General features: G+C 43.4%; 1 protein-coding gene across 1 annotated transcript in view; it reads left to right on the top strand.

Moving 5' to 3' along the window:
* Positions 1 to 23,144, top strand: part of SRFBP1 (serum response factor binding protein 1) — a 250,749-nt gene that overhangs the window by 164,462 nt on the left and 63,143 nt on the right. Inside the window, exon 4 of the mRNA XM_069227022.1 lies at positions 7,894 to 7,965. Coding sequence (XP_069083123.1) covers positions 7,894 to 7,965 — 72 coding nt within the window. The remainder of the gene's footprint in view (positions 1 to 7,893; positions 7,966 to 23,144) is intronic.

Here is a 23,144-nt window from a genome sequence, read left to right as displayed (position 1 = left end):
GTTTTCCCAAATTGATTCTTTGGGCATTTATTTCTGGTTTCCAGTTTCAAGATAGAAAGGTAGTTTAAATAAGATTTTCTGCACATCCAGTTTGTTTGACATGCTTTTCCCATCCACTAGTGCATATTTCTTTGTCATTTGTTCCCACAGGTTGAGAATTAGAGGAATCCATTGGTAACATTTGTGAACGATTACTAAAGCAGATTTGTTTGTGTTGTAGCTGCTACTGACTCATGACTCGAGGTTTCTGAATTAGGCAGAAATCAGTTATTTGATTCTCAAAGGGTGTTGTACGGTTATGCAGTGTTTGTATTGAGCCACAGAACTGGAAGAACAGTTGTGACTTAGTGATCGGTCGTTGTCATCTCAGTAAAGGATATGGTTTTACTTGGCCATGGTGGGCACCACAGCAGCTTGTTTTGTCCGATTTTAGTCTGCTTTCTCAGTTGTTGAATCCATAAACCAGTTCCGTTTAGGAAATGCAATGCTTTTTTGCATGTGAATCTTCAAATGTGGCATTAATTTGAGAGGCTGAAAACATTTAAAATGTTAAAAGCCGGCACAAAACTTTGTTTTGTAATTGGCCTTCTTTGGAGAGAACACATTCCTAATACAGTAGTGTATATCTGTGTTTCCTTAATTGCGCCTACACAAGGATATAGTAATACTTAAATTACAATTCATTTCACTTAACTTAAATATAGGTTATCCTAAATCACACAGTGTGTAGCAGCTGCTCGTGACAAGTTCCGTTTCTAACACAAACGTTTCAAAAGTTACAAAAATAAGTGTTACCCATGATTCTACTGAGTGCAGATCCTTTGCCAATGTTCTCTGTCCTCATTCAGTAGCTAATTGTTGTATTGTGATGTTAAACTAGTACTCCTATCGAGCAACTTTGCTCATGCAGTGTAAATAGTTGTTACAATGCCCAAATAATAATACACTGCCGTACACAGTGGATGTTATGCTGCATAACTTGCATAATTATGTCACCCCAGCCACATAATTTGGCACTACATTGTGAAATAATTCCTGTGGCTCGGGTTATAATGGACTGAAGGATTGCCTTCACTTCTGTTACAGATAAGTGTTCCACATTCTAGACTAACTGCATGAGTCTATGTCTCATTACATCCTCCCCGCCCTCCTTTTCATTTAATTCGTTTGATAAATCTTGTACAGCTGCACTTCCGTGTCTGTTGTCGTACCCTAGTAGTATGTAAAATCAATGCAGAAAGAATAGAATAGAATGGAAGAGTCGTACAAGAGTCTTAGTGGAAATGGTTTTGAAACTCCACCTGACCTCGCTGCCTTCCTCCAACTGTGGCTCATGCCGGTGTTTCTCACCAAGTTCCAGCCTGCATAGAGATTGCTTTTCGTTGGTGCTACTTTTTTTTTAACCATTTGGGTGTGCTGCAACCTCTGCTTCAGCATCTCTTGGGCAGTTGGGCAGTTGTCTTTCCTAGAACCAATGAGGACAGAATGAACAGCCTTGTTTTCGGTCTAACTAAACACTGCTGTGTAGTCCTCTTTGGTTTAACAATACTGTTGTTACTTCCTCAGAGCTGTGCCTTTGCATCTCCAACCCCCCCTTGCCGCCAACAACCTCCTGCAGGTACTGCTCCTTTATATTACAGGACCAAACACAGTCACAAAATGTTTGTGTTTATAAAGTTCTCTCATGGATGACTTTCCTTTTAAACCGGCACGTCGGCCATACGTGCAGCTTGCTAGTAATAATCCCGGCTACATGAGTGGACGTCCCAAGACAATAATAGAAATACCGTGAGCCTCCAGCCAAAATTATTGCACGGCTGCCTTGCTAGTGAATTATACCGACAGGTTTTCACCAATTCGTCGTTTCAGAGTGAACTACAGATTATGAAGACGCCCCGGATCAGAGGATTTTAATCCTTCACTGGAATCCCTAGGTGCTGCAGACCAGACATTATCCCCAGTCCTGATGATGACCCGCTATTGAGTTATGTCTACATATGGGGTCGAAACGTCGACATGTTTTTGAATGTGGATTGAAATTAAAAAGAAATTCTATGTGACTCTAGGGCTTCCTGGATTGACGGAGCTGTTGGAAGTCCATATTGTTCTTAAACCACCTTCTGTATGTATTGTATATATCACCATCACTTCCTTTCACAATATTCACTTTCACTGTGTTTTTTAATTAGGAGCATCTACCATTACAAGTACAACCTTCTTGTGTTCTAAAAAAAATTTAAAAAGAAGAAAAAGTAAAAAGCACAATTTTTTACGACATAGATTGGATATACATAATTGTCTAAACAATAGAATACCTGGAAGTCTAGGAGTACTTCCCCCTTGCATTGACCACACAACATTTACATATAAAGTTCTCTCAGCATGGGCAATGGGTAAGTGTATAGTGAACGGGATTTTTCGTGCAATCTCCTTTCTGTTCAGACAATGCTAATATACAAACTTGTTTCTTGCCCATACTAGGATTTTCTTTTGGCTGAGGAGGTGTTTATTGCCATGCACTCTGAATTGTTTGTGCTTATTTATGCAAGAGGGCCAGGTGTTCCTCACTTACTTTGTGATCCTTTGCCCAGAGCTCTCCACGACTGCCCTATTTTCCATCAGTGCATGCTGCAGGCAGTGGGGGAGCAGGAACAACATCCACCAACCCACTTTAAAACAATATGAGATAGGCCTTCCTGTGTCAAACTCCTCTTTAGACACCTGTGTTTCGTTTACACAGTGCTTTAAATGAGAAAGGCAGATAATCACCAAGTTGAGCTGGGACATTGATGTTGGCTTGGAGTTGATGCCAGTGGCAGGGCTACTGGGAAACATTTAAACATTTAAAGATATCAAGATTTTACCTGTGTGTGTGAAGGCAGACACATTTCTGCAAACAGTAGCGCATTCTTCTGTTGTGTGTATAAAATGCACTTTTTAATATTTTCTTTCAAATATTGAGTTTTGACATTCTACACCAGTGATTCCCAACCTTTTGACTTCTGTGGGCCACAACTTTATCATTACTTGAAACTGGGGACTCCCACTGGATCATTATTGGAATCCGGAAACCCCCACCACGTCATTAACGAAACTCTGGCCTGAACATTATGGATGATTTGAACAGCAAAACGTTACAGAAAAATACAGAAACATGCACTCCATCAAACACATACACAAATTATAACACATTTTATTTAATTTGCAAGCAAATAAAATAAAAAATAAAAAAAATAATTTTAATAGGAAGGTTGGAGCTGTCCTAAATTCGATTGAAGCCACACATCATCCATACTATATTCTGTTTGATGCACCTGCACTTCTCCCATGAATCAATCTGAGGATACTAATTTAATTTTTAGCTTCTAATTTCAAATTCCTTAACATTTACAATATCTTTTAAAATGTTCAATTGTACATTTAGCTATTTTATTTATTTACACTTTATTAATCTGTTGAAATTTAGTTATTTTTTTTGAGCGCTCACGGACCCCCTCAGGAGGCTTTGCGGACCCCCAGGGGTCCCCAGACCACAGGCTGGGAACCACTATTCTACACCTTTCCAGCTCCCTTGAGCAGCTCGAGGAAGAAACATGGACAGTGATATACTACCAACCAATAATATTTAACAAATGCTAACTAGTTAACTATGAGGTTTCCGTTTTTGCGAGAGCATTTTGTTCCATGAAATAGTCTGTCATTCTGAGTCAACTAAGGTCAATTTAAAAAAAAGTAAGTTTATTGATCTGACAAGACACAATTTCGTCAAAAATCAACAAACAAAGTACAGTGAAGAAACAAATTAGAAGCTGTGTTGCTTTCATGACCTGGAAATTATCAGTGTTACAAAAATATTATTTGTGATTGTTAACAGACATCAAAAACGCTTTCAAATAGACTCATAGAGTTTTTTCCCTCTGATTGCATGTGACAAGCTTTCTCATCAGCAGATCTCCTTTGCAGTTGTAGCCATTTTTATTTTTTTATTTTACAAATGGCAGTGCTTCAAACCTTTGAATGTGTGGGCTAACACATTAAAGAAATGTGATGGATGACATACAATTCGTGGAAAGACAATTTCTCTTTAGTGTGAGCAAATCATTCATAGAGCTAAAACTGCATTCCTATTCACTGGTGGACACAGCAATGGTTGCACCAGTTTCCATCAATGGCTTAAATAGATATATGTAGGCAGCTTTCCATCGTTGTGCGTTCTAAATCCCGTAATACTACCCATCACATTTACTCTCAAGATTTGGCACAACTTTCTCACATTATGGCCACGATATTGAATATCAGTTCCATCTTGTGGTCAGTTTTCTTGATATTACAATTTTATGTCCTGATTAAACTATTTCATGTTGTCTCCTTGAGGAGTGCCCACCCGCTTTAGTGCTGACATCGGAGGTTTGTTTGGAGAAAAATCTTATTTTTATGTAATCTGCTAGGCTACTGTAGAATTTAGCTGCATTTATCTTTGAATATTAGCTCTTTTAAAGCAAGTGTACACCACTGAAAGTAAGGCTGCTGCAAGTGTTCATGGCTTCTTTAATGTATGAGCCACGGGGTTAACCATCAATTTAAATACCCTGACTGTTCTTTTCAGCAATTTTTCAGTATCTGGAAGAGTCGTATCTTGGCTTTGAAGCTTTACACAGAAGCCGCACCACTTAAAACAATGTTCGTAATAAATACGTCCTCCAGTTGAGTTGGTTGTAGTGGATTTCTTTAATTGATAACATGGACATCAAAGTCATCAGATGAGCATTGTTCCATAATCACAGCCAACCCAGTATGCCAGGATTGAGGATGATAACATAGAGATTGCACGTGTGTGTTCTGTTAATGGGGCATGCGTCCATCACTAATAAAGGACGAGTGTTAACGTGCCTGTAAAAATATACGCAGGGTGGTTTCAAGCCCTTATTAGATGTGTTGCTGGGGTTTCAGCACTCTTGAGTGTTCATTTGCCCATTTTCTTTTCCCACTGCAGTGTCAGGTTCTGATGCCACTGTTGGAAGTGAGAATACTGTTTCTATTTCTTTCTCTGATTCAGTGGAGGCGTTTTACTTGGATTTTCATTTTTCCAGTGGTTTGGTTTCTTCATCGGAGTTAGACTGGATAGGCCTGTGAACTTCCGTTCAGAAAACGTCCTCTCCTTCCATTCTAAATTGCATGCGGCGATTATAATATTGGAACTGCTCCTGCCTCTTGTGGAGATGAAGATTGATATGTTTACAGAGTTCCTACGGCCTTTCTCCTCCTTGTCAGAACCCTTGTTGCTCCTCCTTGAGGCACTCAGGATCCCTGTTCAGGCAGTTTGGGGCAGACCTGCCTCAACTAGCTGTTAGTGCCCGGTTTGGCAGGATGGCGGAGATGGTGGTTCCTCTGTTTCACGTCCGCAAACCAGAAGTGGTGTGTGATGGTTTTGGTGCTGGCAGACAACTTCACTAGTCTAGTCTTCAATCCTCACTCTGTTGCGAAGTCTGGTGGCCTTATCTGTGTTACTGCATTACTTTTCCTGTCAGGATGTACTATTGAAATCACCCTTTGATGGTGCTAACCTTTCTGGTGCAAGGGCTGCTGTTTCTCTTGAGACTTTCAGGCCTGGAAGTGTCTTTAGCCATTCTGGAACCATAATCTCTCTGGATTGTCGAACGCAGGGACAACCTGGGATTTCTGAGTGATAGGCCATAAAGAGGACACAGGCATGAGGGTGCAGATTAAGTCTGGTTAAGATCTTTCTCTCCCACCTCAAGATTTTCAACCTTCTTTGTCTGTGGACTTCAGTGCCATGCTGCATGTTTGGTTTTTCCTTCTGCTCCTCCCACAGGCCATATAGTTGCCTTACTGGTCTCGCTCCTTCCATTCCTTAGTGGCTGCATCCCTGTTTCTTATTACATGCTGTTGACCTGTCTGCTTCGATTCCCTGCAAGGTTGCAGTTGTCATTGGTGTGTGGTTTTTCATGTTGCTGCAGTGGCCAGTGTTCCTGACCTTTGGAACCTTACTGGTTGTTGACCAGATGCTGTTTGCCCAAGGCCTACAGTTTTGGTGTCCTTCTGTTGCTGGGAAGGTGGACCCTTACCCTTTTCTTCAATTTCTTCTACCCCTGTACGCAATGTTAGCATTTCTTCTCCCGCCTCACCCTTGTTGCACACTTTATATACGCTTGAGTTTGTGCCTCGAGGTAGTACGTCTTCTGTATCATTCTTATTTCTTTGTGCATCTTCACTGCTTTCTGCAGTGGGGCTTTGTAGTTGACTTGGATTGCCACAGGCCGAGTCCTTGTTGTGGTCTCATCTTGGATGAGGATGTGTCACAGTTCATGCTTTCTTTCTACAGGGATCTTGATTGGCTGTGGGTTCTGTGCTCAGTGGGAGCTCCTGCAACATTATTCTGTGATTTTGTTTCTCCTGTTGTCTGCTTACATAAGCCTTTTGACTGTTTTCTTTCTCCGTCGATGATTGGTATTCTTTGTCAGCTCTATGTTGCAGTTGCTTTGGAAAGACAACCTGATGGAATGCTTTCCATGATGGAACTGCTCTTTTGCAGTCAAGAGTCTGTGGATTCCCAGTCCGAATCCACAAGGTGGGCATAGGCATTCTTTGCAGAGTTTGCTTGTCAAGCACTGTGTTGACCAGTGCAGTGTGGTGTATGTTACAACAGTGGGTGTTCCACTGTCTTAGTGACCAGCATACTCAAGGCAGTGTGATTCTCCTCTGCGGGTGTCTCCCACCTGAAATTGAATCTGCTTCAATAGAAATCAATAGCGAAAATCCATTCCCCTGATTTCTTTTTCGTAATCTCCCACTATACCTGTTCTGAAATATTGACTTTTATGCATGTAGTCGAAGCTTGTTGTGCTTCCCTGGTTAGCCACCTTTAAAATGGTGTCATATGAGAAGTCCTTAGACATCTGCAACAGTGCTATTTCTAGGGAATATCACTTTATAACTAACACTTCTTTGTCTGTTAAACAGCCTTAGTTAGAAACTCCCAATTGTGCTTAGTAAAAAATGCCTCCTTGAATATGAATGAGTGTACTCTGGGTTTAAAGAGACAAACGTTTCACCACCCACCAGTATCCATTCCTACATTGTCTAGGTTTTGGGGGAGTAATAAATGAGGCATACACAAAATAATTTAGGACACTGCGAAACTCTTTCAATTAATGTTCCTTCTAAAAAATGGAAAATGCTAACTTACTGGATGATATACTGCAAAATTAATTGAACTCATGCACCATCTCATTGCACTGTTATTTTGAGGTACTTTTTTTCGCACAGTCTCTTGAAACAAGAACCAAGTTGCTCACTTAAGCGCATTTTAAATTATGTCTACTTTACTACAATTTTGTGATTCAGTAGCCGTAGCACTTTTCACATAATTATGGATGTGCTACATAATCCATCATCAGCTGCTTAATTTTCAGATTTTAACAAAAAGGTTTTTGTTTTTAGCTAAAATAGATCAAATGTTACAAAAACTAAAGGGCGGAGTGGAAGTACCTTCCCAAAGGTTGACTGATCATCTTTTCATATGTTATTGTTATATTTAAATGTAAAGTGGTACTAATTAGATGAAACCTTTGCTAGGGCAATGCTAACATAAGAGAGATAGGCGAATTAATTAAGTAATATTGTCACAAAATGTGCTGCATAATTTGCCTAATCTTGCTGCTTGGTTTAGTTAACGTTACCACATAGGTCGGTCCTCTCCTGCTGCATAATTCAAGTGGCACTGTTTATATGCTTCACTACAAAAGGGTGATACGAGGACAGTCAAACAAATTAATCCTCAGTGAGTTCAAATTAGCTACATTTGTGAACACAGTTAGTATCGAAGAATAAGAGTTCCAACAGAATGCTCACCAAATGTTATTTATTTCACAGGAAGTAAAGCCAGACGATGTTACCAAAACTGCTCTTCAGAAGGAAATCAATTTTGAGAAAGTTTGTAAAATGGTAAGGACATATTTTACTGCACTGGCAGAAGTATTTTACAACTTTTGTTACAGTTAAATGCTCATTGTATAGCATGCCTAACGGTGCCTTGGATTTAAAACAAAAACCCTAGATACTGGTATGTCTTTTATCTACCCGAGCCGGGGTTCTCCTGCTGAGAGTTCTGACTTGCCAAGTGGTGCCCAATCCAGTTCCTGGGTCCTTGGGAGTGACTTCTTGTGTAACCAAGACGAAAAAAGCACATTGACTCCAGAGCGACTTTGTAACTGGCTCCCATGTCCAACTCCATGCCACTGCCTGCACCAGAGCTGTGGTCTCCACTTAGTGCCACAACCGCGACCTGCAACACAGGCCCACCGCCGCTGCAGCACCGCTGAAGTCCTGCCACACTGTGATTCCTGAATGCTGTGTCACCAACATCCATGGCATCCGACTCCACCGCAGCACCTGTGGCCTTGGTGGATTCATTGACCTCACCTTGTGATAAGTAACTGACGCCTTGCCAGCAATGCCACATCACCTCACTTGCAACTGTAAGGAACCGACCTTCTCCTCCCCTGCCTAACAGTAAGAAAACAATGCCTCACATCCCCGGTAGCAGTAAAGAACTGACGCTGCACTGGCTCTAGAGACACCCCATCTCCCTGACTCCATGCAACATCTTGGTTTCTTCATCGATTTCCAAGGTACTCTTCCTGGGGTCCGTGGGACTCCGTGACCGGCCCGCACTCCCTCTGGAGTGGCATCAGACTGTTGGGAACACTCCATCAAGATGCTGTAAGATCCCCAGTTGGAGCTATTGTGTTTCTAAGCGATTTACTAAGATTTCATTTTTGAAAATTCTTATCTTTGCTTCTGTATGTTGGATTTTTGATGTTTGTGTCTTGTTTTACTCAGATAAACATTAGCTATTTTTCTAAACTGTTGTGGGGTACCTTTCTGGTGATTTTACTTTGTGTGTGTGTGTGTGGTGGGGTAGGGGGTGGGAGGGGTTTGTATACAGACACTTTACACATTGCCTCTGACATAAGCCTGACTGCTCGTGCCAAGCTTCTAGGAGGGTGAACAGGGGGTATCCTAGCTGTGTGGCTCCCTTACCCCGATTGGAGGGAGGATCCCTATTTAGACAGGCTTCAAACCACTGCTTACTAGAGACCCATTTCTAACAATAATCCTCCAAATACAATGGCCTACAATGTCTCTGAACCCTAGTCATAATTTCAGTGTCACCTCTCACACCCCCACAACTATCTCAACTTCCTTCCATACCATTCAGACTCCAAAGTTACAAGAAGGTCTTCATCGCCCATCATCATGAATCTACTGATACCTTCCACAGATGAATTGTCTTCACGCTTACACTCCCCTCCCTTCTTACAAAGTGCCATTCTGCCTCTGCTCCATTTGTGACCATTCTCAAGCACAACATACCAGTCATACACTTCCTTCACCCTACATGGGTCACAAAACACAATCCAGCACTTACACGCACTGTCTTGATCTTTCCCCAATCACCTACTTCAATGTTTGTTGGCACCCAGAACCGCTTCATTATTCTTCACACCCTCATCACTCTGTTGCGGCCACGCTGGAAGTGATTTTGTGCCCGGTTTTCTTCCCCTCATACTTTCAAAAGGAGACACACCCTTAACACTATTTTCAGTGGCGCAGTGCCTCATACAAGATCATTAGCCATACTTTCCACACCCAGACCACTCTGCACCATATCTAAGTTGCCCCTTTGAGATGATGATTAGCCCTTTACATGAGTCCATTATCTTCAGGGTTGTACAGAGCTGTGTACCAGTGTTGGATACTACAACTTTTTAACAATGGTCTCATGTGACGAGATGTAAGTTGTGCATCATTGTCCGTTATTAGTATCTAAGGAAAACTCTCCTCCCTGGACACTACAACCAGGACAGATATGGTACTCTTTGTCCTCATCTCCCTCGGAAATTTGGCAACCAGCTATTTTGAATGCACAACCACCATGAATAAAACGTACCTCAATTCACTTCTCAGTACATACAGCGGTCCAATAAAATACTTACGAACACTACTCCAAGCTTTTCTAGGATCCCCAGTATGACTAAACTCAGACTGCACACCAGTCTTGAGTCTCTTCTCACTCTCTTTAAAATCACAACAATTCTCAACCCAGCTTGTAGCCTGATCATCTAAAACAGACCACCAAAAAGTTTCTTTCATTGTCCTCTTGGTTAAAAGTTGCCCAAGGTGTCCTTCCTGTGCCAGCTGAATGATTTTCCTTCTCAGACCTTCATGTGGAAAAAATGTTTAATTTTCATCACCACATTATGTCCATACAACATCAACTCTTCCAAGAACTTGAGAAAGGGCCTCACGGCAGGAGAAACTGCACTTTCTCTCCGCCCTCCTTCACCCACCAAGCCAGTCACCTCCTTCGACACAGGGTTACACTCCATTTCTTTACTCCATTTTCCTAAAGGAAAAGCACTACAGCCACTCTCCTGAGTATTTGTAACCTATGCCACATCACCTTCTTGTTCTTTTGCCAGCACTGCTTCCTTATCAATTACATTCTAATCTAAGGATAAACGAGAAAGCCAGTCTGCCTGAGCATTCTGACACCCAGGAATATATTTTGCACAATAACAATATTCTTCAAACATGGATACAAGCCTTGTCAATCTCCCTGATACTTTGCTTGCCATTCTATTGTCAAAACCTTGACCAATTACTTCTGGTCAGTGTAAATTTTGGACCTTAAACCCCACAAATATGCTCTAAAGTAATCAACATTCCAAGTTGCAGCTAATGCCTCGCCCCAGGACAGGGCAATTACATTCTCTATCAGTAAAGGAGTGTCACACAAAAGCCAAAGTTTTCTCCACATTATTGTGTAATTGGGATAAAATGGCACCTACACCAGAAGCACTGGCATCCACTGTTAATACAGTTTTCAAACCTGTATCAAAAGGTATAAAAATTCCTGCTTTGCAAATTCCTTATTTTGATCAAAAGTGTCTTGTTGTTCTTTTCTCCATATACCTTTCCCAACATACCCCTCAACCGCTCCATTTTCTCAGCAAAATTCTCAGCAAACTGTGAGTAATATTCTATGAGTCACATTAAGGAACATAACTGGTCTTTATCCTGTGACGAACGAGACAATCTGATTACCTTAAGAAGATCTTCCTATGGCCCGCACATTTAGCAGTAGTAATATGACCAAGATATTCAGTTGTTTCAAATCTGATTACCTTAAGAAGATCTTCCTATGGCCCGCACATTTAGCAGTAGTAATATGACCAAGATATTCAGTTGTTTCAACCTTGTCAGTTTGTCTTTTCACAAAGTAAGTCCTGCTTCTTGCAGTCTCTTCAAAGCTTGCGTCAAAGCACGATTATGCTCCTCCACTGTCCCCCTAAAAATAAATATATCATCTTTAAAATATATGATATTACTCAATCCCCTGAATACCTCTGGCATCATTTGCTGAAAAACTGTTACAGCTGATGAAAGACCAAACAGCATCCTGGTAAATGGAAATGTCCCTTCCATGGTGATGAAAGCTGTGAGATCATTTGAATTGTCATGGAAACAGATCTGATGATATGCACTGTTGGGATTTAAATTCTGAAAACAATTCCCCCCCACTTAATAATAGAATCAATTAATTGATGATAGGCTAAGGGAAAGCTAGCTGTGGCAGTGTTTCGATTCACATTCCTCTAGCTCACACAAAATCACAAAAGTTAATCGGCTTTCTCTGTTATGACCATGGGTGAAACCCAACCGGTGGCCACTGCTGGTTCCAAATTACTTCTTCAATATATCTTCCAATATTTGTTGATCTCATTCTTGATAGCTGCGGTCACTCTCCTCACTTTATGTTTGACAGGTTCAACTCCAGCCTTAAGAACTATTCTATGTACATATCCCCACAACTGACTCAATTCATGTCTGAAAACACCCTTAGGATCATTTAGAATATCATCAGTGCTGATGTCATCCATCACCATAACTTGATTTGGAGCACTAGGGTTGATAACAATATGTAAGCCATATTTGTGTATTCAACTCAGGATTGGAGGTCCTTCTTCAGCAAAATAAACTTTGCCTTCTGCTTCCATCGTAAGAAACCTTATGGGAGCGAGAAAAAGTCCCCAAAAGGTCCAGTTTCACCCCTTGATAAGCCCCGGGATTAATGTCCTTGGGCGATAGGTCAGATTCAAGCCATTTGTTCACAAAGAGACACTTAGGAATAGAGGTGTACATGATACCTGAATTTGCTATACGTTCAGAAATCCTACTTGTTAGACTTTTCATCCTTGGCGTGGTCTCCCATAACTTTTTGCAGCTGTTTCCCAGGCTGTTGATGTGTGCTGGACTCTGATTTTGCTGTTTTTGTTACTCTGGGCACTTTACCACTGCTAACCAGTGCTAAAGTGCAAGTGCTCCTTTACAAAATGTGTATGTAATTGGCTTATCCATGATTGGCATATTTGATTTATTAGTAAGTCCCTAGTACAGTTCACAAGAGGTGCCCAGGGCCTGTAAATCAAATGCTACTAGTGGGCCTGCAGCACTGGTTATGCCACCCACATACATCGCTCTGTAATCATATTTCAGACCTGCCACTGCAGTGTCTGTGTTTGCAGTTGTTAACTGTAAATTTGACTTGGCAAGTGTACCCAATTGCCAGGCCTAAACTTTCCCTTTTCTTATATGTAAGGCACCCCTAAGGTAGGCCCAAGGTTGCCCAAAGGGCAGGGTGCAGTGTATGGTTAAGGTAGGACATATAGTAATGTGTTTTATATGTCCTGACAGAGAAATATTGCTAAATTAGTTTTTCACTGTTGCAAAGCCTGTCCCTCTCATTGGTTAACATGGGGGCTACCTTTAAATCTGATTAGTGTAGATTCTCTTTGGGAGCGGATGGACATGTGGAGTTTGTGGTCTCTGAGCTCACAATTTAAAAATACATCTTTTAGTAAAGTTGATTTTAAGATAGTGTGTTTGAAAATGTCACTTTTAGAAAGTGAGCATTTTCTTGCTTAAACCATTTCTGTGACTCTGCCTGTTTGTGGATTCCCTGTCTGGGTCAGTTTGACAATTGGGCTGTTTGCACCTCTCACTAGACAGTGACACAAAGGGAGCTGGGGTGTAGCCTGCATATCCTGATGAGCCATCTGTGCTAGGAGGGGGGGGAGGAGTGGTCACTTACACCCGAAAGGGCTGTGCCTGCCCTCCCACAATGCAGTCTCCAACCACCTGGTTAGTTTCCGGGGCCTTGCCTGGGCAAGGCAGGATTGTACAATCAAGAGAGACTTTGCTTTGAAGTAGGCCTACTTCAAAGGAGAAGGAGAAAATAAGTATAAGAAGGGCATCAAAACCCACAGACTTTAGAACACTTCTGGTAACCAAGAGGAACCTCTGCCTGGAGAAGAGCTGAGGAAGAAGAGCTGCCCTGCCTGTGACTGGGCTTTGTGGAGCTATCCTGCAGTTGCTGCTTCTGCCAAAGTAAGAGGGAAAAGACTGGACTGTGTGTGCCTTCCATCTTGTGAAACTCTCCAAGGGCTTGATGTAGAGCTTGCCTCCTGTTGTTTGAAGTCTCAGGGACAGCAAAGGTGCCCATCCAGTTCCTGGGACCCTGAAAGGAGAAGCTGGCAGTCTAAGAGGAAGAAATCCACGCACAGAACGCCATGCGGGGAAAAGATCAACGCAACTCCAATCTGCGGCTGAAAAATTGATGCGCCGCTGGCTTCGTGGCTGAAAATCGACGCTCGCCTGCAACGCGACCGAAGAATCGACGCACTGAGCTGGAGAAACAACACGCAGCATCGCTGACGCAGGCTGGTGAGATCGCAACTCGTGGTGCGTGGTTTTCGGATCATCGTGCGGCTGGATTTCCGACGCAAGTACCGCTGGGTGTGTAAAAACAACGCAAGGCCTGCCCAGACCCAAGAGTGCAGACTGGATTGACTCATCGCTTTCCTGCAGAGAAAAGAAACGACGCGCCCCGACCCAACGAAAGGAGAAACAATGCAAGGTCTCGATCGTGACTGAAATCAATGCATCATAAGCCCTTTTTGATGCACACTCGCCTGTGCTAGGTTATTTTTCACGCACCCAAGGTACATTTTCATGCTAACAGTGTTAGTGTGTGTTTGAAACTACATGAAGACTCTTTTTGCTTTTTAATTGATAACTTGACTTGTGTATTGTGGATTTTTGTCGTTTTGGTCTTGTTTTGTTTCGATAAATATTCTCTATTTTTCTAAGCCTGTGTTGTCATTTTGTAGTGTTTTCATTAAGTTACTGTGTGTGTTGGTACAAATACTTTACACCTAGCATTCTGAAGTTAAGGCTATTTCTCGTGCCAAGCTACCAAGGGGGTAAGCAGGGGTTAGCTGAGGGTGATTCTCTTTTACCCTGACTTGAGTGAGGGTCCTTGCTTGGACAGGGGGTAACCTGACTGCCAACCAAAGACCCCATTTCTAGCATTACTCTTGATTTGAAACTGCTCTCTAGGGTGGGTTCTCCTTTCCACATCATCACCATCCTGACCAAGCTTAAAATGTGATTTTCCTATTTCCTTCGACTTATCTCCTCTGTGACCCCCCACTTGTGTTCTGTTAGTTTTCTTGCACATATGTGCAAAAAGCCCTCAACATCTGCGCTTTCTGTACTCCTTGTTGGCCGCATAACAGTATTTAGACGCCCCCAAATGAACTTCACTACCACATCTATACCAAACTTTAGAAATCTGTTTGTTGTTGGCACTTCCTTTCTGAGGTTAAATAGAGGTCTTATGGAATAAATTGACAGCACAGACATTTTTCTGATCACACTCAGCTCTAACAACTGAAGACACAAAGACCCACCCCCGACTCCCCAAAGCCATATCCCTCTTACTCATCTCTCTCATGCATAACTATGACTCTTACACCACTTTGTCAATGTTGACTGCATCTTTCATTGGTGGATTTTTTGCTACTCACAATCTTTCCTGATTTTTTTTTTTTTTTTTCTCCTACACTGAACAATGAATAGGTCTGGAATGAGTTGCTCAATCATTTGACCAACTTGACATTCCACATGTAGTTCACGCAATCTTGCAAGAAATTTGTAAATAGATTCCCCAGGCTTTCGAGGATGAGTATAGAATTTGAGCCTTGACTTAACAATATTGATCTCCTTGGCAAACCTATATTCTAATCGTAACTTATCCTTCTTGTAAACATCAGTTATAGATTGATCATTGAGGTCATGCATTTCAGGAAGAAATATGAAAATATGTTGACCCTTGTTTCCGAAAGCACTTAAAAGTAATGCCTTCTTTCTTTCAGTCTAAAATTTTGACCATCAAGTGCTAAGGGATAATTTTCAAACATGTCAATCCAATCTTCCCATTGAATAGAAGGAGAACTGTGATGAACCAAGAAAGGAGAAGGAGCAATACCTGATGGTGACTCCATATTGATTGTATCTGAATACTGAAGAAATTAAAGAAACAAGTGAGAACAGACAGACAGAGGCCTCTAATGTGGTGGATAGTCCTATTGTTTTGCTCTGCAGACTATCCTTTGCCAGCCATAATCCTGTTTTTGTTTTCGAGCTTTCCTTATTGTACCTGGCATATGTTTTCTCTTCTAAAGCGTTAGTTGAGAGCTCACTAGATCTCTGACTTTCTAGGCACCACCCCTTCACCACAGCTGACTGGTCCTGGATCGTGGCTCCTCCTGACCACACCACCACCAGCGGCTCTGCTCTGCCTCTCTCACTGGTGCTGCATAAGCACCACCTCGCTAAGACCATGAACAATGAAGGGGAGTGCAGAATCTCCTTGCAGTCTTCAATAAACAGCTCATCTGGTAAGAGACACTCGCTGGGCTCCCACTCTGCTCCCGCGACCTTCCACCGCTCCAGCTCACGCACACCACGCAGTGAATGCTCCCGTCTCCCCTGCTGTGCACACACTGGACTTTCATGGGAGTGCTGAAGAGTCCTTGCACTGCACTCCCTGTTTCCTCTGGTACAGTTAAAATACAGTACCTAGAAATTTACCACTATCACTGAGCATTATCCAAGTTTATAACTTAAGATTTCAGAAATTCTCAACAAAGTGACATCCAAAGCAATGAAAATGCAACTGTTGAGTACATAAACCGCCTGGCAGGCATAATGACTCTCAGCTTGTCGCCAAAATGTGGTGAAGAATTCACTGCTGACACAGTGATAAACGTAGAAGAAGCTTTATTCAGTGCAGCCAGCTTGAGCGTTTTTCCCACTTGCTAGCCAAACACAAACTGACAATAGTGGAATCTCCGGATAAGGAATACTGACGTTATGTGTTCCATCTAATATTTTCTATTCTCTGTGTGTTTTTTCTGGCTTTTGGTGAAGGACAGAACACCCTTTATGTTCTGCCCTACTTGTCGTGGAGGTAGCCCCGTATAAACAGATTTGAAATGTGGTATATGTATCTTTCACTTGACCACAACGTCAAAGGGTGTGAAACGTGTTCTAAGATGAGGCAGATAAACAAATAAATGTTGGGCTGATCATACAATGGCACAGAGATCTGATCAGGGGAGTCTGCAGGCTTACCAACTGGGTCCCAAAACCCCAAAAACCACCAGTCATTGAGCACTAGAAGATGTGCCGCTCTGTAATATGACATCCAGTCCGGAGTTGCTATTCCTCCCTTAAAAACTGGGCCCACTACATTTTGTGAGGCCAATTCAGGCACTCCTCCATTCTACAGGAGCTCACATAAGATTTTGTTGGCCTTTGCATATAAATCTCTCCCAACGGGAAGGATAAAGTTGGTATAAAAGTCTAGGTAGTGAGGCAATTTTAGTGATGACTGAGCGGCCAAGCAGGGATAATGAGAGGGAGGTCCAAAAATTAATGTCTGTGGCCTATCCCACCAGCTGAAAGTCAACGTTAAGCCTCATGCACCAGGGCTCTTCTCAGTGATATACATCCCCAGATATTTGAACCTTGTCAGAGGCACCCAGAGCTCCAAGGTCTATAGCATGACTTCTGGACACTGGGGGTCCTGTTCATATGAAGGCCTGAGTAGATCCCAAATGTGTTCAGTGTTTATAGGGCTCGCAGGCCTGATTCATTAGGGTCATCAAAGAATAGCAAGATGACATCTGCATACCGGAAAATTCTGTCACTGACTGCTGGGGAGCATTGGAAACCTTGGAATAGTGCATCAACCCTCACCCAAGCTGCCAAGGCCTGTATTGCCAAATCAAAGAGTAGTGGAGAGAACAGGCACCCCTGCTAGGGTGCCCCTTCCTATGTCATAACAATGGGACACGGCTCTGCTAATCCGTACCCTGCCTGGATGTGGTATATAGTAGTCTGATGTAGCTGATGAATTTGGGGCCAAATTGTAGGTGGTTAAGTAATGCGAATAGATAGTACCAGTCTACCAAGTCTAATGCCTTTTCAAAATCAGCCGTAAGCAACGCTTGATCACTGTCACTCATCTCTATGGCATTGCTGACTCTTTCAATGTTGTTTTGAGTGGCCCGTCTGGGCATAGTCCCAGAACGTTCACAATGAACAAGTTTCCCAATTACCTCAGACTACCTATTGGCCTTCACATTACCCACACCTCAACCTCTATATCCAGCATTGATATTGGTCTGTACCCCTCTCACCCTGGCTTTGGGATCACTAAGGTCTTTGGGCAGCTGACCCACGTTCAGGGCCTCCAGAAAAGTTTGCAGTAGGAGTGGACCCACCTGAGGCCACAGGCGCTTCCAGGATTCTACCAGGAACCCATTGGGTCCTCGAGCTTTGTCCAGCTGAAGGGCCTCTCCAGCTCCACTAAGGTAACATCAGCCTCTAGCAGATCCCTGTCTGGGAGTTACAAGTGGGTCACTGGGAGGTCCACTGCGAACTGTCACAGGTCTGTGAGCTTTCTTTCTCCATTATGGCTGTAGAACTGCTGATAGAACACAGTGAAGGTATGTTCAGTGTCCATGCTGCCAGTTATGTGCAGGCCTTGGTCAGTTTCAGTGTAGGATATAGGACCCTATGCGGCGCAGGGTGTACACAACCAATGTAGGGTTTGGTTGGCCTTATACCCTTCTTGATATATCTGGCTGCAGGTAGCCATCCACGCCTCCCTGGCCTCCTGCATATGTTCCAGTCCCAGCAGTGCCTGGGTGTATAAGAACTCCCTCCGGATCGAATAATCCACGGTGGCGAAATATTGCCGTACTGGCTTGACTATAGGGGGACTCCAAATCGGATGCCTTTTGTTGAGTCCCCTTCTCTGGCTTTTGATATAGCTAATGGTCTCTTCCCCCCTAGGTGGCTTGCAGAGCTTCCCAGAGGACTCTTGTTGAGTTCACCAATCCGCTGTTTTGCTTCAAATATCACTTTCCCATTTGCAGGCAAGCCTCATGAAACTCCCCATCCTGCATGCACCAGCGGCTCATGCACCACCTTGCGGCAGTCCGATCAGCCCCTAGGCAAGGTCGAGCAGCATTGGTTAATGTTCTGACACAACCCTCATCAGAGTTTGGATCGTGAGTGCCCTATGTCTCTTCTTCTTAGGGAAAAGAAAGTAGTCAAGGCAGGAGACTGATCTATGTGGGTTCAAAAAAAAGGTATAGGAGCGCTCCAATGTGTGATGCGCCCGCCACACATCCACTAGGGAGATATTATGCAGGAATGTTGCCAGTACTGTCTGGTGTGCTTTTGCTGTGGTGAAGAGCATTCAAAGGCAGGATTGTTAACTCATTAAGATCTCTATGTAGAACCCATGGGGCTACCGGAAGCTCTATAAGGAATTGGCTCAGTGCTGTTGCGAGCTCCAGTGTTAGGAGAGGAGGAGCACATACGGAGACAAGGGATAGCAGAGACCCCTGTAAAGTTCCTGTCACCGCCACATAGTGCCCCAAATCATCATGCCACACCCTGGACACCACTAAGGGGGTGTGCCTCCAGATTAGTATGGCTACTCCGCTTGAGCCATGGTGAAACCCTGAGTGGCGCATCCTAAAAAAAAAACGTGCGTGTCATGAAGGTGTAGTGATTGCCCATTAGGTGTATCTCCTACAATATGAGTATATCCGGGTTGGTCTTATATGATGCCCTCAAGACCCTCCCTCACTTACTTGGTGGTCTAGAAGGTGGTCTTCTGTCACTGACTGCTGGGGAGCATTGGAAACCTTGGAATAGTGCATCAACCCTCACCCAAGCTGCCAAGGCCTGTATTGCCAAGAGCCCGCTAAGGTGGGTTGCTGTAGTTCAGTTATGTGTCTAGAGCAGGGATCTCCAAACTACGGCCCTCTTCAAGACTTTATCCAACCCTCTGTTGTATTCCAAGGCATCGGATTCCAATGATCAAAGGGAAATATATATTTCCAATTCCTTTGGCAGTCTGTAGTTAGCCGCAGAGCCTCTTGAATCATTTCTGTCATGAAGTTTGGGGCAGCAATGTCGTGTCTGCCAGATCTTTGAACAACGAAAGTTCCTAGTGCAGATAGTGTGCGGTGCAGAAAACTTCAATTGCTAGAATTATGTAGAAAGGTGCAGCCTGAATTTATTTTTGTTTGTTCTTCATTAATGGCTCAAGTTCGTTTTGCATTTATTTGCTTTGTTTTACTGAAGTTCTTTTTTGGGAGTATGTTTATTTTTTATTTTTGTGTGCTACATAATTGGGCAAATTCGTATTTCATGTAAATTTGTAAATTTTCTGTATTTAAAATGAATTGAATAGCCCAATTTTCTTCTCTACAGTTAAGTAATGATTATTTTGTCAGAACATTTGCTAATGGTTGACATTTTTACTCATTATATATCATTTCTCAGTTTAAGCACAAAATTGTTTCTTTGTAAATGTCACATTTCTCTTTGGATCTGAACCATATAATGCTGATTAAAAAAAGATCCAAGTAAACTTTATTCATTAATTTACATTTTATTTATTCATTTACAAAACTGATTTTTTTTGTCCCGCAAATATTTGTAAAATATACAATGTGACCCTCATACTGAAAGGTTCTGACACCCCTGGTCTAGGGGTGTCAGCATACATGACAATGCCTGTGATCTGCATGCATGCTTCTTGTGAGACTGCAAGTTACATGTTAGTGCAGTTTCCAGAACTACGTCAAAACAAGAAAGAAAAGATCCCCCAGCCCCTACCCCCAGGCTCACCCTATACTTAGCCAACTAGAAATACCTGTTGTGATGCAACTGGGAACTGGGCTAGCCTCAGATATACATCTCTCCTGCTGTGCAACCCTACCCACCTACACGAACATATCCCCTCCCACCCCCGTCAACCCCACAATCCTGAAAGACATAAATTAAAACAGTTCAGGGCGTGGATTGCAAGCCATCATTAGCACCCCCACTCATTTTTGTAAGAAACGGTTTGGCACCCACCTGTACTCATTAGGAAGTGTCAAGTCGAAGGCTTCTACGAGGACAACAGATGGTTGGATGCAGCAGCATTATATGTGAGATCTGTCTCTGTCTGGGAGGCCGACCACCCCACTGGAGATCTATCCCGGCCAAGCGAGTGAGCCCTACGTTCTTATTGTCGGTTTCTGCATCCTGGAGCAGAGTTCCATTCTCCCGGAGGTCCCCCATCCCTTCTGTCCCTTTTGGCTCTGCTCATCACTCTCAAGCAGTGTGCCACGGCCTCACCGATTAGGCTGCTCCTCCGCTCAGTCCGAGGAAGCTTCTGTAGTATCAAAGAATAAGGTCTTTTTTTGGAAGATGACTTTTAATCGAGCAGGAAAGAGGAGAATATATTGGATGTTCAAAGGTCTGAGTTTCTGTTTTACTGCTTGAAAGAATCTCCTTTGCTGCTGACCTTCAACATATAATCCAGGAAGATCATCACTAGGGAAAATTGATAGATAAGAGGCCCATAAATACACGTAAGTCAGAGAATGACATCACGATCAGCATAGTTAAGAACTTGGGTGATAAAGGAGCAGGAACCCCACAAGAGGTTTCGCAATAAGGGCCTTGTGTGCTCTTTCTGTTAAGAAGCAGGATGATACCTCAGCAGCAAATACCCAGCTCTTCAGCCAGTCTGATGTGGTCGGCGCAGCCTGCTCCCCCCCTAAGGGATCCTCATGATGTGTAGGTTTTTACACCTTGACCTGCCCTCAGCGTCTTCTGCTCTGGCTTCCAGGAGGCTAACCCATTGATGCAGTGAAGCTCGTCTGGACTCCTGCGACTTGACAGTGTCTTCGATTTCAGAGATTCTGCTCTCCATGTGGCTCTTGCTACTGTTTTCCACAAGTCGTGGAGAATCAGACATAATTCTACTTTCATTTCCCCTATTTTGCCTTCCATTATGTTTTTGAGATCCTGAATAGCTTGTATGATAGAGACGTTTTGTAGCTCTTCTGACCGAACGACTCCTCCACCCACAGCACTGGCCTCGTCCAACAACTCTGTGTGCTTAGCATACTTGTCTATATTTTGCTGCAGCCTAGGGTCAGAGGCCTTGTTGCTAGCCATAGTGTGGGTTGATTCACTGGGATGAGAGTCGAGGCTCAGAAGCTTGTGGGTCAAGGCTACTGAGCTCTGCCCCAGAACGAGCGGGTACCACTGTCCCTTGTTCGAGTCTGTGTGGGAATAACTCGTAATGTAGGGCTGCCTCCCCAAGCAGTAGTGGTGGATTGGGTGCAACTGGGTATATTAAGTCTCAGATGTGCCTACTCGGTTCCCATGCTGCCCTGACGGCCCCTTGCCAAAGAAGGTTCCATCCTTCTAGGTAGCCGGGGGTCCTCTTGCCAGGTCGAAGGAGGTAGAGGTCCTGAGGTAGACTGGCGCAGTCGGCCCTCCTGCTAGCTCCCATCAGTTCAGGGAGTGACGCCTTGCCTATGCTAGCTCCTGCGTGTCCTGCGCTGCGGCAATAGCTGCCCCCGGTGTCTCACCTCAGGTCTTGGCAGATGTAATGGTAGTCTCTGATAACCAGTGCTGCAGTGAAAAGTTCTTAGAGCCCCCACCTACTACCTGTAGTAGAGGACCAGGTCTGTAGGTTTGATGTGACTTTCGCGGTAGGTAGGCCAGCAGCCTTTGGGGGGGTCCTACATTAGGCCGCCTCTTCTGTCCAGCCTGCGGCCATCACATCGGGCTCAGAGCAGCAAATGGGCCCCATCCGGTGCCTCGACAGTCAGAGGGAGGAGCCACTCCAGCAGTGGCCACTCCAAAGCGTAGCAGGGGCCTCAGCCTCCACCACGATCTCCACTGGGCGGGCCGATTCCTTCACTCAAGACCTCTGTGGTGTGGCATTCAGAGGCGCTCCTTCAACTCATCTACCAAGAAGGAGAGCCCTTCCAAAGCTCGCCTCAGTCTTCATGCAGTCAGCCACTCTCTGCGTGGCAACTGTTCTGTGCATTGTTGGCTCCCACCTACATTCATATTTTTGAACTTGGTCCAGACTGTGATCTTGAGTTATATAGAATTAAAAACAGATTGTGTGTTATGGGCATTAAATGAGGTCCCATTGGAAACTTTATTTTCTAAATAATTATTTACTGAGATAAGAATTTCAATAGAGCAGAAAGGGGCCAGATGCTTGCATTTGGCATCTTTCTTTGGGAATGTGTGTCTTATTGATGGGATGCTGCAGCCAGTTTTCAATTCCAGTAATTATTCATTGTTCTTTCCCCATTCACTCATCCTGCAATTGATTTCTCCGCAGGTTACGATGAACACTTTAGGGCAAATAGAGTGTTTTTTTAATGTCCTAGATATTTTCTCTTAGGATTGCTTATCTAGGAATTGGAAGTTGACGACTTGAAGATTTTTATGAATGTCATCCCATGCTCTGAATGAGATGCATTTGTCTGTTTTGCATGAGGCCTGTATCCCACTGCTGTAAAGAGTATCCATGGCCTCAAAATAAAAAAAAGATCAGTGAAATTTGTAGTGGCAGGGGAGTAAAAGCATTATGTGAGACAGTAAGAGAAGTAGTTGGACGAGGTAAGTGTGTCCAGGGCTATGAATTAATTAATTGGATATGAGATGTAAGCTGCTTAGTAAGCAGGCTAGTATAGTGTGTATCTGTAAGTAGAGTGGAGCAGGGCTGTCTAAGAGGGTGGTGGTACATTGGGGTAAGGATAATTGAAGCCAGGAGGTGGATAATGTTTCTATTCGGGAAGAGTGAATTCAAAGTTAGAGTGAGAGGG

The sequence above is a fragment of the Pleurodeles waltl genome, chromosome 1_1 (genome assembly GCF_031143425.1).
Source record: "Pleurodeles waltl isolate 20211129_DDA chromosome 1_1, aPleWal1.hap1.20221129, whole genome shotgun sequence".
NCBI lineage: Eukaryota > Metazoa > Chordata > Amphibia > Caudata > Salamandridae > Pleurodeles > Pleurodeles waltl.
The sequence above is the reverse complement of the archived record's forward strand: the minus strand, read 5'-3'. Positions and strand labels throughout refer to the sequence as shown.